The sequence below is a fragment of the Carassius auratus genome, chromosome 41 (genome assembly GCF_003368295.1).
Source record: "Carassius auratus strain Wakin chromosome 41, ASM336829v1, whole genome shotgun sequence".
In the NCBI taxonomy this organism is placed as follows: domain Eukaryota; kingdom Metazoa; phylum Chordata; class Actinopteri; order Cypriniformes; family Cyprinidae; genus Carassius; species Carassius auratus.
Genome location: NC_039283.1, coordinates 14,700,476 through 14,718,614, shown reverse-complemented (window position 1 = coordinate 14,718,614; position 18,139 = coordinate 14,700,476). Strand labels below are relative to the sequence as shown.

At 37.6% G+C, this 18,139-nt stretch overlaps 1 protein-coding gene across 1 annotated transcript in view; it reads right to left on the bottom strand.

The window, feature by feature from the left end:
- Positions 1-18,139, bottom strand: part of LOC113060180 (beta-chimaerin) — a 56,324-nt gene that overhangs the window by 18,555 nt on the left and 19,630 nt on the right. Inside the window, exons 2-6 of the mRNA XM_026229068.1 lie at positions 6,910-6,948; positions 4,572-4,627; positions 4,367-4,398; positions 3,894-4,007; positions 2,964-3,234 (exon numbers count right to left, since the gene is read on the bottom strand). Coding sequence (XP_026084853.1) covers positions 2,964-3,234; positions 3,894-4,007; positions 4,367-4,398; positions 4,572-4,627; positions 6,910-6,948 — 512 coding nt within the window. The remainder of the gene's footprint in view (positions 1-2,963; positions 3,235-3,893; positions 4,008-4,366; positions 4,399-4,571; positions 4,628-6,909; positions 6,949-18,139) is intronic.

Below are 18,139 nucleotides of genomic sequence, written 5' to 3'. Positions count from 1 at the left end.
TGATGTCCAGCGTTGCATTTCAATTATGAACAACAAATTTGACAATCTCTTCTTCGAATTGAAATTGTAAATAATTGCTCTAGTGGTGTTAATGTTGAAAGCTGTTGGGTGAACAAGTTGGTTGGTTGGTTATCTTGCTTGGTTCTTGTGGCACTAGAACTGATTTATGACTTCCTGAGGAATTCAGCTCATGTTTCAATGCACACAGCTCTGATAGACTCTTTAATTTGTCTGGTTCGACTCATTTCTGCTACACTGGCTATGCAGGTTTTATGTTAACACGGCGTGATACGCAACGCTTCATGTAAAAAGACAGTATAAGTCATTATAATCAGTAATTATGTCCCAACTGGATGCTACAAATGCCTCATTTATAATTGGTTTTAATGTTTTTTGTCTGGTCGCGCCGGCATCACGGTATGGTGGGGGGGCGTAACTTTGCATCACACGCTTGAGGTATTGGGCCAATCACATCACACTGGATAGCTGGCCAATCATCACACACCTCGCTTCTCAGAACGATGAGCTTTTTGAAAATCGACACGTTTCAGAAAGGCGGAGAAAATTAGAGAAACAATAATGTACAGTATGTGGAAAATAATGTTTTTTTTTTACCTTAAAGTCATGAAAGTGAAATTGTTGTGACATACAGGAATACGTGTCTGCATTTAACCTATCCAAAGTGCACACACACACACATACACACCCCATGAACACACACCCAGAGCAGTGGGCAGCCATTTATGCTGCGGCGCCCGGGGAGCAGTTGGGGGTTCAGTGCCTTGATCAAGGGCACCTCAGTCGTGGTATTGAAGGTGGAGAGAGCGCTGTACATTCTCTCCCATCACCCACAATTCCTGGAACTCACAACCTTTGGATTACGAGTCCAAAACTCGTAATGACACGTAACTTATGACACCAAATACAAAAAATAATGTTCTTTTTAGCAACGTCATATGACCCCTTTAAAACACAAAAGTAGGTTATAAAGACCAGAGTTGATTGTTAACTATAACAAAACCTAAAACTATTCAAAATTGTTTGTCATACTTAAAAAATATATATAAATAAATAAATAATGAAACACTAAATAAATTACTGAAAATAAGTTGAAGTACTAAAATAACTAAAACTAAAATGAAAAGAAACAGAAACATAACAAAATTGCTAAAACTTAAACTAAAATGTAAACTATACAAATATTAATAAATACTACAATAGTAAATAAATAATACTAAAATAACTCTGATAAAGATGTTTATAGTGTGTTGATTCTAGTAAGTGTGCAAGAATTGCAGCCACACTGTAACAAAGTACCAATATATATCAGCCAATATTAAAATTATAACTGCACAGATATTATCATAAATCACAGCATTACAGTCAGAGAATACCTAAATGGCAGATTCACTGAGATTGTGAATTTTAGTTTTGTCATTTTATCTTCATTGTGCCAGATGACAAAAATGTTTTCTGGATTAGGCTGCGGGAAATGTTCCAGAACATTATGTGTGCTGTGAGACCAGATTAAAGAATGTGAAAATTTTGGATTTCTGATGATTTAAATTTCTAAAGGCACACAAAAAAGAATGAATGTCGATATTCAGAATAAACATACAATCAAAATGTTATGTCGATGATCTTTTTACGTTGTAAATTTTACGGCTTTTACATTTTCAATTGCAAGTATTGTTTGTAGCAGGGTTGACTCAGAAAAAAGCTTAAGGTTTTAATTGGTGTTCTTTCTACAATAAACTTGCATCACAGTGTGTGAGACATAAGAGAAAGAAAATCTGGTAAAGTGTAAACAAATACTGGGCTGCAAAGAAAGCAGATCTTTTGAAGTATATTTACAAATCCATATTCACAGTTTGTTGAGACTGCCCCCTAGTGGACACTGAACAAACCCTTAAGATGAAAAAAAGTTTCTTTTAGAATTAATTTATATTCATTCAAATCATTAGTCATCGCATTAAACATTCTCTGTCTGCAACAAAAACAAATATGCCCTATGTAAACAAGATTCTGGGAGATAAACAAACTACACTTCCTTTGACTAACTCACAAATGTTTGATGATCGCTTATGTTTATTATCGCTTATGAGCCATTTCACCTCAAGAGTGAGGCAACAGAATTCATAAAGAGGTAACGGTGGACCTGACGGATTTGATCAAACTCTCCCGTCAGTGAACCAGACAGTGTGTCTGATAATACAGGAGACAACAAATTCATGGCATTATCTTTTATCGAAGATGCACATCGTGATACTGAAACACTCTCACACTCTTCTAATCTAACAAAAAAGCACACAAAGAAATCTTTCTTTTATGTGAATAATATATAAATAAATAATAATAAATAAATATATAAACCTACATGAATGGACGGGTTGCTTGTGTTTACTATTAGCAAGAAAACCTCAATAACATTTACAGTATGGGCACATAATGATGCAGTGCCGATGGCTATGTCTTGGTTTCACTGTGCAAAGAGACAGAAATGTCATAGCATTTAAGATGAACTCTCTCATTGAATTCTGCTTGTATATCATAAACCCAAATACCAAATATGGCTAAAATAAAGGAACTAAAACTGAATTTACAGCATTACTGTTAGTTAGTGCTAAAAGGAGCAATAACATCATAAAAAAACTACCAAATGTATCCCAAGTTTCCCAATTAGCCTACAATATATACAACAAAAAAGAAACAAAGGTCATAAAACGTAGCCCTGAGGGACTCCACAAAAAAACTAAACATTTTTATGACTTATTTCAACAAAAACTGTCACAAATTGTTTTATCACCATTATTTAGCATAAGTGACCATGGCTTAATTAGAATGTCTATTGATTATGCAGTATATCTTTAAGTCAGTGATCATACATCACTGACACTGTAGGTTGTAACCTAGTAACAGGTTAAGAACATTATCATCTATATATGAAGCGGTAAGCACCTCACCTTTTCATCCTGCTTGAAAGTAACTTTTTTGGCCTCAGAGCGGGTCCGGTTGAGTCTGTGAGTGATTTTGTCTCTCAGGAAAGAGGTGTAGCCCAAATGCTGGTAGATAGGGTTTGTGGTCATCTTGGCGATGTATTCTGCTGCCTTTGTCTCAATATAGAGAGTAATGAGGCCGTCTGTAACCAGATCATGAACTGACTCGAAATGTTTCTCTCCCACAAAGTGCCTTCCATCATAGAAGAGTCGGTAGTTCAAAGTCTGACCACCAAATCTGAGAGACAGACAAGCAGTATTGCATATTATATTACTATGTTTTATTTTACATTGTAAAAATTTTTATATAAAATGTATATATAATATAATATTGTTTTAAGGAAATTAAGACTTTTTGTATGTATTGAAATGATCAAAAGTGACAGTAAAATATGTTTACATTGTTACAAAAGACTCATATTTCAAATGATCGTTGTTCTTTTGAACATTCTATTCATTAAAGAATTATAAAATAAAAATATATCAGACTTTCCACCAAAATATTATTCAGCACAATTTTTTTCAACTGTGATAACAATAAGAAACATTTCTTGAGCATCAAATCAACATATTAGAATGATTTCTGAAGGATCACTGAAGACTGGAGCAATGGCTGCTGAAAATTCAGCCTGGACAGGAATAAATTACATTTCAAAATAAAAATAGATAATTATTTAAATAGTAATTTTATTTCGCAGTGGTATTGATTTACTGTATTTCTGATCATATAAACGTAGTCTTGGTGAGCTTTGCGACCCCAAACTTTTGAAAAGTAATAATATAAAGAATTGTAAAAATGTAAAGTAAAATATCAAATAAAAAGAAACCGATAGATGGACAGATGAATGGTTGCATGAACATACAGAGAAAAGGAGAAGAAGAATAGATGGCGTGTACCTCAAAGCAAGTGTATATGTTCCTGGTTGTCTCTGACTCTCTCTGATGAGGTAAGCACCTTCTGTCCCAGCAAGCAGTTCATCTGCACGCTCTCTGGAAATCAGACCATGGAACCTGTACACAGACACCGTCATTATCGTACACACACACACACACACACACACAGACTTTCTCTCATGCTTATATAATCACACACATACATACACACACACACATTCTTACTCTACTGACACAACATAAATCACTATTTTGCTCTCTCCCTCATGCTATTTCATATTTGCACCCTCACGCATCACTACACAAAATCAATATGCACCACCCCTCATAAGAGTCTTAAATAATAAAGTCACTAAATTTGGCACACATTCTTGAAGAGAGGGGGTAAAAAATAAAAAGCTGGATACCAGAAGTAATATGAGGAATAGTGATGCTGCTTTGCTTCCAAAACACCACCAATAAAGTTAAACACTTACTCTCTTCCATAGTATTTAGGTCTGCTTTCCATCTGCAAGTCACAGAGAACAAGGTAAGAGAGAGAAGAGACACTTTTCAACACAAATCACTCAAGAATTTGTCATCTGCTCCAGTGTTTAGTAAAAGCTATGCAGATTGAATTGAATCAATATGAGTCATGTTTGATAAACCTTGGGAGTTTTTACACACATTTTCTGTACTTACCTCCTGAGGACATGTGATCCTCTTTGGTCTTGGTGCTTCCTGCTGTAGCTGGTACACTAATGAAAAAAAAAGTATATATATAAATATATGTAGTGTGTTTTTTTTTTTTTCTTGCTGTGGTAGGATAGGATACTGTATATATATACAGCATGTTCAAACAGCATTCTCTGTTAGACATTAATCCATAAGGACTGAGCTTGAGGACACACACCCACTCACACTTGCTGTCAGACTAAGCTACAACGCATTATAAAAGTGGATTGGGTAATATTGGTAAAGCTATTGAAAAATGAACACTGTGCAAGAGGCAAACAGATAAATCAACACCAACAGCTGGTCGGTATGGGAATGGCGTACATGAAGTTCCAGTCTTCAGCTCAGGGGGTATAAGCTCAGATGTTTTGATTGTGCCTGTTTGTTTGAAAATGTAGCACAGAGAATGGAGGTTAATACCAGGAATTCCTCAGGTTATCCTCTCCTGAATAATCAGATTGCACAGGCAAGGTAAATTTGCAGTCAGTTAAAAGCAATTTATACCTGAACAGCTAAGTTAAGGCTGCTCGGTGCCTGCTAAAAATTCAGTGTTAAAGCACAATGCTGCATAAAAGCTAGACTAAATTATGCCAGCTCAGACTTACTTCAGCCCCAAGTATCAAAGTAAGTTTTAAGCCACCTCTGAGCAACATTAAACAGTCTGTGTAAATGCCCCTTCAAGCATTTTCTCTTTAATGAGAAACGTATTAAAATTCTGAACAAAAATACTTTTCAATTTTTGTTATTATTGGGGTGCAGAGACGTACAGTAAAAAATAAATAAATAAATAATAATAATTACAACTTTTTTTTTGTTTGTTTGTTTTTTTTTCATGGTGATACCACTGTCCTGATAACAGTGAAGAAAAAAGCCTCATTACAAAAATAAAATAATTTAAAAAAAACCAATCTGTTATTATTATTTCTTAGGGAAAAATATATACAGTATATATTATAACAAAACTGCTTCAATGCTTATTATGTTTTTTTTTTCCACCAAAGCAAAGTCATATGGTGCAACAAACATGCAGGAACAAAAACCTTAAAATCTAAAATGACATCATTAGAGAGGCTTTTTAAAATATATATATTTTTTAATTTACTATATAAATTTTACATTGAAAAATATATTTTTAAATGTATGATGATTTATTGCATTCAAGGTTTAAGGAAAATATTTAAAGAAAATCAAGAAAATCTTGAATTTATGCTAAAGGGATAGTTCACCCAAAAATGAAAATTACCCCATGATTTACTCACCCTCAAGCCAATCTATGTGTATATAACTTTCTTTATTCAGACGAATACAATCTGAGTTATATAAAAAAGAATGTCCTGGCTCTTCCAAGCTTTATAAAAGTTAGGTATGGGGTTCAAGATTTTGAAGCAAAATAAAGTGCATCCATCCATCATTAAAAGTGCTCCACAAGGCTCCGGAGAGTAATAAAGGCCTTCTTTTAGAAAACTATCAATATTTAAAACTTGGATGCACTTTATTTTGCTCCAACATCTTGATGACCACTCATGGCCATTACAAAGCTTAAAAGTGCCAGGACATTTTTAAATATAACTCTGACTGTATTCGTCAGAATAAAGAAAGACAAATACACCTAGGAGGGTGTGTTAATCTATCCACTTAAACTTTTTTAATTAAACATTTTACCCAAATTGTATTGCTGATAATAAGATTTGTATTTACAAAATGTATTAAAGTAGAACAATAGTATATTATGGAAGAATACTGACTAGAGGACTTTGCAGTATATTATCAATCGCAACTGATTATTTCTGAAATAGATACTGGCATTTAGATTATTGTGATGAGAGCAGCACTAGTGAAATGATCAATGTCGGCTCAAAAACAGCAGCAGATGTGCAGGGATACTTCAGCTCGACATGGACGTGACCTTCTCTTGATGACTTCATTAAAAGCTGCTCATCATGGAGAGCAGTAATTGGTGGCCTCAGTCCGAGCACAGATAGAGTCTGGAAACACTACTCAGATTTTTCCTCCCAGGGAGCAGGAAGGCATCTGACAGCGATGCCAAGTTTTTGTCAGAAAAGCTCAGAACAAGCAGTGGGTTCTGGACAACGTCCACCAGAATGACAAGGACGGGGCCTGCTCTAAAAATACTGCACAGTGGGAGTGAATGCGAGGGAAAATGAGTTGAATGGTGGGATGTTTGCATTGTAGTTGTTATTGCAGTTCTTTAATCGAGCCTATTCTGCCAGTATAGTGTGAAGTCATTCATATGATGTCAATCAGTGCATGTATAATGTTGAAAAAAATAAATTAAAACACTTACAGTAGGATTTCCATATCGGTGGCTGATAATCTTCAGGATCTACGGAAAAAAAAAGAAAATATAATAAAACCATGTTAGGATGTCTTCTGTTCTCTGCTACAAACATGTTGAAATAATCATCTCTTGTCAGTGTGCTCTTACTTAACACCGTCTATGATATTTAGAGAGTGGCTGTGATCCAAGGTTTTTTATATTGTTTCATAAATGTTAAGTCGTTCTGTAAGCTGCGATGCATAATGTGCATGTCTGACAACATAATCCTTCCTCTACAATCTCCTCACAGGTGTACATGTTTTAACACTTCTTTCATTCAGTTCCCCTGCTCAAGGCCAACAAACATACAAATGCGCTTGCATAACACACTTGTACAACTAAAAGACACTGTGGCGAGTGGGGCGGGGCCGAGAGGCGTGGGAACGAGGGGTGGGGCTCAGGTGTAGCTCATCTCCAATCACTACACCTGGCCTCACTCCTCGTTCCCACGCCTCTCGGCCCCGCCCCACTCGCCACAGACACAAACAGACCTTTTTATCCAGAAGCAGCAGATATTTTCAAATTGAAAACATGTGGGATGCCAATCGATTATACATTTTAATCAAATTAATTACATTATGTGCACAAAAATGTATCAAATTTGCTGAGAAAAGCTCACACATGAAATAAATTATTGTGGCAGACAACATCATTGAACAGACATTGTAAAAATGGATGCAGAAGCCAATAAAACCATACGTTTTGCTTCCTCTTACATTCTGTTGTGCTGCATGTAGTTCATTTTGAACTTGGAGAGATAAAAGAGCAATACTGTGTTTCCTAATTTCACATATTAAATGAATAGTTTTCTAAAAAATGACAATTAACTGACAATCCATTCTATATGTAGATGAGTTTGTTGCTGCATTGAAACACATTTAGAGAGTCACAAATGACATCACCTGCTCACCAATGGCTCCTCTGCAGTGAATGGGTGCTGTCAGAAAAAACAGCTGATAAAAACACAGCAATCCACACTAGGGCTGCACGATGTGTTGTTTAGGCATCGATATCGCGTTGTACGAATCCATGAATGTGATTCGCGGATTAATTAAACAGCTTTTAACCATCATAGAGTGAAAGTTTATCATTTGCATGTGTTTTTAAGTCCTGTCAGTTTAACAGGGCAGAGAGAGACCGCGAGAGAGAGAGAGAGAGAGAGAGAGAGAGAGAGAGAGCGCGAGAGAGAGAGCGAGAGAGAGCGAGCCCCGGCCGCAAGCTCACCGTCTTCAAACAACACTAGCGCCGTCTTGCGCTCTCTCCCTCGTGCATATTAACCAATTGACACGATGGTGTTGATGTTTAAATCATTTAAAATGAGAATGTAAGTGTGCTCACCCCATTTTTGTTTGTAAGAAAAAATTAGATTAGATTTCATATCGCAATATATATCGCAGAAAAATAAAATATCGCAATGTCATTTTTTCCCAATATCGTGCAGCCCTAATCCACACATAATTTTAGTCCATCAATTAATGACTTATGAAGTGAAAAGCTGTGAGTTTGTAAGAAATAAAACGATCATTATTACATTTTAACTTTAAACCATTGCTTATGGCCAAAATATGACTCCATAATCTATAATAACATTTCCTCCAGTGATAAAGTCCATCCCCTCTTGTCTTCTCACATCAAAATCCACCCACATATTTGTTTAGGACTGTTCTCTCTCGAAAATGGTGCTTGATCTGTGCATTTCTCTCCTTATTCAGATTATATTAAATTTTTACTTTGTTTTCACAATTACATTTTTACAGTTTCAAGCTTCTTAATGATGGATTTGTTTCTTACAAACACTCAGCATTTCACTTCATGTAACTTGATGGACTGGAGTTGCATTATTAATGATTGTGATGTTTTGCAATACAATATGAACACAATAAGTACATTCTACTGTTTGATGTTGTACACAGTAGTTATACTTAATATAAAGTGGGACTAAAAATTGGTTGTATCTAACTTCAAATAACATTATGGTTAATAATCTCTAATAGGGTGATATAAATGAATTATTAAACAGCATTTCAAGTAAGCAAGTAATTTCTCTAAGGAATGCAAGTCAGAGCCTGACAGGATTCAGTATGGCTGTTGAACACAGACAGCCTGGATATGGAGGTTAATTTCCATACATTATGCATACTAATGAGAACAGCAGCCCTGTACTCCCAGAGAAAACCCTCCGTCTAAAAGATTTTATTTGAATGCAAATATCTGAATTGTGAAAAAGTGTTTTAAAGGTTGAACAACTTTTAACTTGACACAGTGTCTTAAAATCAGCACTCGTGACAAGAGATGCTTAAAAAAATAAAACTTAGGTGTGATACAACAGCCAAATGACCATGACAAAAATGTACATGGACCAACAAAAATAACAAAGACTGGATAGATGGGGAAAGTCCCCTGTGAAAAAAGTGTCTCGAAAGATAAATATTTATTTTATATTTTTTATTTAAATGAAAGGCCATGTAATAATAATCTAAAAATGACTAACACACAAAAAATACTAGTGTGTTACACATCATTACATTTAGAGTTAATATTTCAATATACTAAATTGCTACTTCATCAATTACAAATGCCCAATTAAAATATATATATTTAAATACATGAGTTTTAATAGAAATTACATTAATATATATTTTAGTTTACCATAAATGCTTGACAGTAGATTTAGCAGTACACTTAATACTGTCATAGTGTCTGGTCTGTGTTTCCCTGGGTGTCCACTAGTGGTCTCACTTCCCCATAGTCACCCCACTGCAGGCACTACATTTAAGGGCTGTCACTTTTAGTTCGAAAATCGATTGCACAATCGATCGGACCTACCAAAAAAAGTTTGAAAATGAAAATAGGGAATCGATTTTAACCAAATATGTACACTATTACTTTTAAAATAGTTAAACAATTAAAAAATATAGATTTAACAAAACTCACAAACAAGCAGAAAAAGAAAATAAAGAATTCCGAAAGTGCAGTATGCTTTGCAAAATCTAGACAGAAAATCGGCAAGTTTACGCGCCAGTGACGTCGACCTCTTATGCTGCGTTCACACCAAGCGCGAATAGAGCGTCTAGCGCAAATGATTTCAATGTCAATGTAAAGACGCGTTTACGTGCGTCTGGAGGTCTCGCGGTGCGGGAGACACGAATTTGCCTCATTCGTGCATCTAGTTACAGGAAATTCTGAGTTATGAAAAAAGGACCATTGCAAGCTGACAGCGACCGGCTTTTGTGGTGGAAAATTGGCAGTAATACCCCCACCTTGCGCAGCTGTACCTGAGTGTCCCTGGGACATCAGTGCGGTCGGAGCGCGTCTTCTCAACAGTTGAACATATAGTGAATAAATAAAGCTCTGCTCTGGACCCCGAAAATTTTGACTGACTTGTTTAACGTTACCTGTCCAATAGTTTGTAATGGGTATAGCCTTTTTGCACATTTCATTATGCCTGCCTAGTGTCGCCTAGCCTAAGTGTCGGTTACGTTCCATAAAAAAAAAAAAAACACACATGGCCTTTTCTCAAGTCCATTTAAAGTTTCATTTTTTTGAACAGTTGTTTGAAATGGACTGAATCATTATTTAAAATAATCTTGGAGATTTTTGAATTGCCTAAATCATAAATGCAGCCGGGTTGAAGCCCGCAGTGATGTTTTTCTTTTGTTATGGTGGCCGTCCCCTCTGCATATATATTTTTTCGAGAATGTTGCACTCCTGTTGCTGTTCATTATTCTGCACGAAACTTCATGCCAATAAATATGAAATATTGCTGACTTGTGCGTTTTTTAGCGCTCTCTTTACGTTCGTCCGTTATTTGACGTTGAAAAAGGAAACGTCTTTTTTTTTAGACATGGAAAATCGATTTAACAATCGATTCAATGAACACTTACGTCTAAAAAATCGAAAATGATTTTTTCACAAAAGTGACAGCCCTACTACATTTCCCACAAGCCTATGTCCCATTCATCACTGTTAATTGCACACCTGTTAATTGCACTCAGCTGTCTCCACTTTCATCGTTTTCACCTGTCCATATAAACCAGCCTGTCTCTATCTGTTTCATGGAGTCCTTGTTTTCTGTCACCCGGCTCGTGGTCCCTTGTGTTTTTCATGTTTCTTGTTTTTGGACGGATTTTATTGTTATGACTTCTTGCCTGTTTTTGGATGTGATTTTGGATTCCCCATTAAAATACTGCGATTTGGATCTCTCGTTTTGTGTGTGCGTTCATAACAAATACTTCAAAGACACTATAAATAATTATGAAATGACATTATAAAAATGCACTTAAGTCTTACTTACTGTAAGTTAGGGCTGCACGATAATAAGTAAACTGAAAACAAGCTGAAAACACTCTAACTAATGTCAAATATACAGCAGATTGGTTTCTTCTTTAAATTATAAAAAGTAAAAATATGACTGGTATTATAATGTTATACTAAAACTTAAACAACCTTTAAGATGACATGTAGAAAGAAAAAAAACATATCTTAAGTGTACAGAATAACATAAGTGGACTTTTATTTATTATTTGCCGCTTTGAACAATTATTTGCTGCGTTGAACGATTATGTAATTGTGGCATCCATAATTGTAATCCCGATTAGAAATTCGATTAATTGTGCAGACATACTATAAGTACTGTAGGTAAAAAAATAAATTGAAATTTCAATTAAAAGCGTTTAATTGCAATTGCGGTGTCTGAAAACATGATATTCAGTTTGTGAATTCTTTTAAAGTATATTATTGCCACAATAAGTATGTAAGCTAAATTGCACTTTTTCAGTAGACTTCTGTTCAGTGATATGCAAATAAAACCAACAATATTTTTACTTCTAAAGTTGCATTTTGCAATGTCAATTTGATGATTTACTTCTTTACTTGTCAATTAAATTATCTATAATTTTTTTCAGCAAATGTTGATATGATTAACTGCACATAGATATCAAGCGTATCAAACATTTTTACATTTCTCTCAGTGCTCCCACAGTCTAGCCAAGCAGGCTTCAGGAGAATCAATATTAGTATGTAAAGTAGGCCTGACAGTAACTACACAAAACCCAAAGACAAAGACACGCATTTCACAATACAGTCTACTAGCATGTGTGAGAAATAAACCAGATTGTGGTGCACCAGCATTTCCTCATGCAAAAAAATGTACCTGAAGCTCTGATCATTCATGGTTAGATTACACAAAACAAACCTCCACACGGTATCGTAAGCAATGACAGCATTATACAGTCATGGAAAGTGTGTGAAAGTTCAGAATGAGTAAATGTGTGATCTTGTGCAAAGGCAGACGTTGATCGAATAAGAAAGATAGAATGGAAAGTAGTAGCTGTTGTCTTGTTTTAGCAAAACTGTTTCTTTGAATGCATAAATCAACATGTTTCCTTCTCTTCCCTGAATACGTGCTGGTCTCTATAGATCCATGTCTTATTTCAGGCACTGTCTCTTTTACGGTCAGCACTTTACCACGGCCAGTCAGCATTTCCTCCCTGCCTACACACTCACAACCAAACACAAGCTCAAAGTCCAAAACCACAACACACACACAGCGATCCAAACCCGCTTCGACCAAACATACAACAACTGTTAAACACCATGGGCTCCCTCTATATGTCTTTTCAAAATTGTAAAAAAAAGAAATTGTTGAATATGTTTATAAATCCACAGGTGAAAAGGACACATAAAACTGAGCTGCCAAGCTTAGATACCCATAATGCCTTAACTTGGAAAAAAGGCAATCGCTATGTTGGGCCAAAATGAAAGGATTGTAGTTTGAGGCTTTGGCATGTGCTTGCATGGACAACATTTAACATCAAGAGATTTAGTCCTGTTTCTTTCTGGAAGACGATGATATGGTGAGGTTTAAATGTTGGATGAGGTATGGATTTGTGTTTTTCTGGTCTCAATCCTGTGTAATTCATGGAGCGGAGAGAAGCAAAACATTAACCATGCAGGCAGCAGTGCAGGACTAAATATGGAGGGAAAATAGGAAGGATTTAAATGAAATTATCTAAAGGGATAGTTCACAAAAATTCTGTCATCAACCGTGCCTAAAGTGATTCCAGAAGATATTCTGAGAAGATCCAGAAGATATTTTAAAGTAAAGCGTTTTGACGGCTGTTTTGAACTGTGCATATTTCTCACCTGATTCAGATTAGATGAACTTTTCATTAACTTTTATGAATAGACAACTGTATTTTAGTCCAAAACAAAGACTTGAAGTACTTGTTTATTGTTATGTTTTTATCAGCTGCACACAGATGATTAATAATTCACTGCCGAGGTCCCACTGGTGAGCTTGTGATATATTGTTTCTAATGAGGAAACAAATTCATCTACATCTCGGATGGCCTGAGAGTAAGCATATTTTCAGCAAACTTCGTTTTTGGATGAACGATTCCTTTAATTAGCACAGTGTCCACTTTACAGCATTTAAGTGAGATGGATTAGCTATTAATCTGTGTTTATGTGAGCGCATGTTTGGATTAAAACAAAGCTATATTGTCTGTTGGAGCTCAGGGGTGCTGGCGTGCCGCAAACAATACAAAAAATGAATTGTTCTTCGGTGGCTCATTTGGAAAATGAGATTTCTTTTTGGTGATCTGCCAGGTGCTTTCTTTCCACTATCGCTGCATCTAACAGAGAAGCTGGAGAACACTGACGGAGGAAACCTCAGGGTCAGGAGGTGCACACCTCCTATTCAACAAAACACTCCTGGCTACATGCAGTATGTCAATTAACAGTAAACAATTCTTCGAAAAGCCTGAATAGGAAGAATATTGCAGTCAGTGGAGAAGGTTGTGCTTTGTGAAATCTACGAAAGGATGCGACTGAAAGATACTGTACAATATCAAACTATAATGCATCATTCTTGATTAGATATCAGAGTTGTTGCCGTCCTCAATGGAAAAGGCTTTTAATAAAGCAAATTTCCTGCCTGAATGCTACAGGCAATCTGTGAGGAATGTTTGCCAGACTAAATGAATCTGATTAAAATGTGCCAAGGACAAATTGTTGGAGATGCTTTAAAAGCTCTTATCAAATTCTACTTCTCCCACAGCACTATAGCACAGGCATCCATTTGAAGTAATATTTTACAGACTGGTTAATGTTAAATGTCATTTGCTGTTGATTTCAGGCTGGTGCAGGAAAGATTTGGTTGCTTCGAAGATTCTGAGAGCGGTAAAGCTGCTTTGACATGGAGAGTTGGACGACTATCTGCAGCTCACACACACCCTCACAGCTCCCACTTTCTTGGGCAGACTCTTATCTCTCACACAAATTAAAGCTCAGTGGATGAGAAGGAGCAGGATTCCTCAGGGCAAAACACACAGAGAAATGCAGTATGTACTTCAAATGAACACCCCGTCTGAAATATCTGCATGCAGAGGAACACGGCCTTAATAAAACCTCCCGACTAAATATAAAGTTCTGTCTAATCCCAACACCCTCACATGCACACACACACATTTTATCATTGTGGAGACTTCTGTTATTTTTAAACTGATTTCTAATGCTTACTGCTGAACACTTGGCTGGTCCTGACAATGTGTGCTTTCAGGTTTACTGTCCTTGTGAGTAGCGTTTCCTTGTCAACAGCAGCATTTAAAAAAATGTTGCTTCATGTGAATGTTTATTGAATGTAAGGCAATTAAAAGATATGGGGGCAAGAAACATCTTTTTATCGAATTGCCATATTTACCATTTTTGTCTTTTCAATGCCTGAGAATTTCACGTGATTATGAAAGATTTCCCCATAGTGATTTCACATACGGTTTAATTTGTCATGCAAAGTTGCCTTCTGTTTTAGCTGTGCTTTTACATTGTCTATTGTTAAATAGTGTTGCAATGGACCTTTTCTAAGACAAATGTGGCCTCTTTTACTGTAGCTTTCACTGATATGCCTGAAGGTGACAACAAGTGAATGTGTGTCATTAAAAAATCTGTTCAAATGATTCATTCAATGACACAGATTGCTTTGGCATCTATTGGCTAGTATGCAACAATAAACGAAGTAGCTGTCAATAGCTGTCAATACTGTTGTGTCGAGTGAAGTGTAGATGTGTAAAAACTCAAGAAGAATTATAAAGAAAGCACTGCCTGTAGAGACATTTGGTACCAACAATGTCCGCATCCACACGCACAGCAGTCTGTTTCAGTTAACACACATATGAGAATATCCAATACACACACATGTAGTGTTGATCGAGTGTTTTCGGGGACATGTTCCAGCTCCTGTGGGGAGGCCATCTGTACAGTATGTTCCTCTGGAAGAGCCTGGGTATATTATATAGACTCTACGTCTCTCTGAGGCACAGAAAGCAAAGCCACACATCTCTTCCACTTCACACAATGAGCCTAAAGAGTGTGGGGATATTCTGGAAGACAGGAACAGAGCTGGCAAGAACTGCGGAGAATTTTGTGACTATGTGCGAGTGCGAGACGAGGCATCAGAGGCAGCAATTGTGAGGGAAGGCATGATGAAGTTTGTTTATCCTGTAACACTGCATGCAAGGGAGGGTGGGTTTGGGTATTTTCCTGTAAAGCAGTATGCCTTTGTTTAATTGTGTGTGTGTTTACAGTATGTGTGTGTACACATACTGTACAAACACATGTACTGTTGGAAGCTCCTCACTTCTGATTGGTAAAGGAAACACGTAGCCATACCTTTGACTATCAGTATGTAATGTCTGGTATACAATGCATTTTACTATAGCCCAAAAACTGTCCACTTATGAAGGAAGACATAGTCTGCCAGACATTTAACTGACTGTCAACAGTTTGATGTGTTTTTACATTCAGCAGAGTGCTTTCTGCAGGCCAAAACCAGGAAACAATTTAGCTTTTAACACTTTTGGTTTCATCAATGGGCTTGTAGATCCCTTTCAGTTGGTCACTCTCGATGTCACGTCGGTGACTAACAAAAAATTGGGAATCTCGTCAGAGAGTGTAAACTAAACGAGGCAATGCACATTGGCATGCGATTATTGCATCCAACTGCCACTGTTCACAGTATAAATGTAAGTAGGCAGCCGGTGCAGTGCATAATCAGCTTTTCGCTTCTGAGCCAAGCGTTGTTATCGTTCTGCTCCTGCCAAGCCTTTGTGTGATGGAGCAGCCAAAGGGTTTACGGAGATCCCCCGGTGCAGTGGTCAGTAACGATGCAGTTTTGACCTGGTACCGCTTCCATGTGGTGGGGCAAACCGGCCCTTCCCTCCTGAGCATGTAAGTCTGGTCTGACCGGTGGTGCTTATGCGGCCTGTGGAGAAGACATGGCATGGCGTTACTGCAGATCCACCAGGCCCAGGCACTGAAGGACCTGCATGAGGTGGTCACGATCCGGAGGTTCTGAAAGAACTCAGAACCGCTACTGACCTTGCAATCTGAGTGAAGAGGGTCACAACGAGTTCTCTGGGTCTTTTGATATCCACGCTTGTGGTCCAGGAGCGCCATCTCTGACTGTGTCTGGCCAACATGAGGGATGCCGACAAAGTTTGATTCCTTAATGCCCCTATGTCCCAGACCGACCTCTTCAGCAATGCAGTTGAGAGCTTTGTTCTTGGGTGAAAAGAACCAGACTGAGGCAATCCAATGCATCCTGCCCCAGCAGGCAGCTGCTGCCTCCACCCATCCGCTCGGCTGCAGCACCTCAGCCTGCTCTCAAGCCTCACTCAAGCAAGTGGCGCCATGGAGTTATGCCATGCCCACTCAGTTTGCGAGCTCACTCTACAAGAAGTGTTGCATCCTTCTGGGCACTGACTTCCTGGCAGATATTTCAAGAGCTGCGTGTTTGGCAACCCCCAACACATTCGCTATATTCTATAGCCTCCTGTGTTCTCACCTCAAACGGGTAGAGGCACTGAGATGCCCCAGTTTAGTGTTGGCTTACCTAAAATTGCTCCAGAGTGTCTGTACTGTAGGCCCTGTTGAGCTCCTCCGTGCCCTTGGCAGCCAGACATGGCAGAATGTCCGGCACCAGTTCATATACATGTAAGTGCTTCCGAAACCTCCTTCAGGAAGGATGGGGCTTCACAATGTGATACACTTACATTTACCCAGTGTTAGTGCTACGACGACAAAAGTGGTAGGGATTCCCAATTTGTTGGTTACCAATGTGACGTCGAAAGTGACCAATTGAAAGGAAATGTCTTGGATCAGATTGTATGTATGTTTTGGAGAAGTTACATCACATCCCTTCACCAGGGCTGCTGTACCACTGCTGGGCAGGTCACCAGCTCGGCTCCTCAGCAAAAACCTGATTATGCGCTGCACTGATTGCCTACTTATACTCACACTGCAATAATTGCATACCAATGTGCATTGGCTCATTTAGTTTACACTCAAAGTGGATTGGTCTCTCTGGCGAGATTCCCAATTCATCAGTGACCAAAGTGACGTCTCCGTGCCTTCCTTTAGGGAAAGAGGGTTACATAACGTAACTGAGATGTTAAAGGGGTGGTGAAATGCTCGTTTTCACTCAATATCCTGTTAATCTTGAGTACCTATAGAGTAGTACTGCATCCTTCATAACTCCAAAAAGTCTTTAGTTTTATTATATTCATAAGAGAAAGATAGTCTGTACCGATTTTTCCAGGAAAAACACGACCGGCTGGAGGCTTGACGTGTGGGCGGAGCTAAAGAATCACGAGCGCCAGTAGGCTTTTGCGTTGAGAGCGTTTGGAAGCTGTGACATTACTGTGAGGAAAAAAACATCCAAAACAAACCATGGCTAACAGTCAGATTCAGCGTATATTTATGATCCAGAATCAGATCCAGAGGCTGAAATTTTACAAGAGCAGCATCAGCAACGACGTCTCTATGTGGTATGTACTGAAACTGTATATATTTGCTTAGCGGTTTTGGAAAATGACTAAGTTCCACTTTATGTCGTCTTTTTTTTTTTTTTTTTTTTTTTTTTTTTTAAGCTGTACATGTGGAAAGTGCAGTTTGATGAAAACATCGCATGTTGTTTACTTGATGTGCTTACGCGCCGATAGCTAAGTTAACAACACAGAGATATTTGAAGCAGTTTTACTCACCGCCTGCGGTTCCAACACACGATCGTGACCCTTTTTCGTTGGGACTGCATTATCCTTAAGAAATAAATGATGTGCAAATCCGGCGTAAAACTGGGCCTTGTTTGTAAAACAAGCATCTTCGAAATGCAGGGAACAAACACAAACACTTGCACAACTCC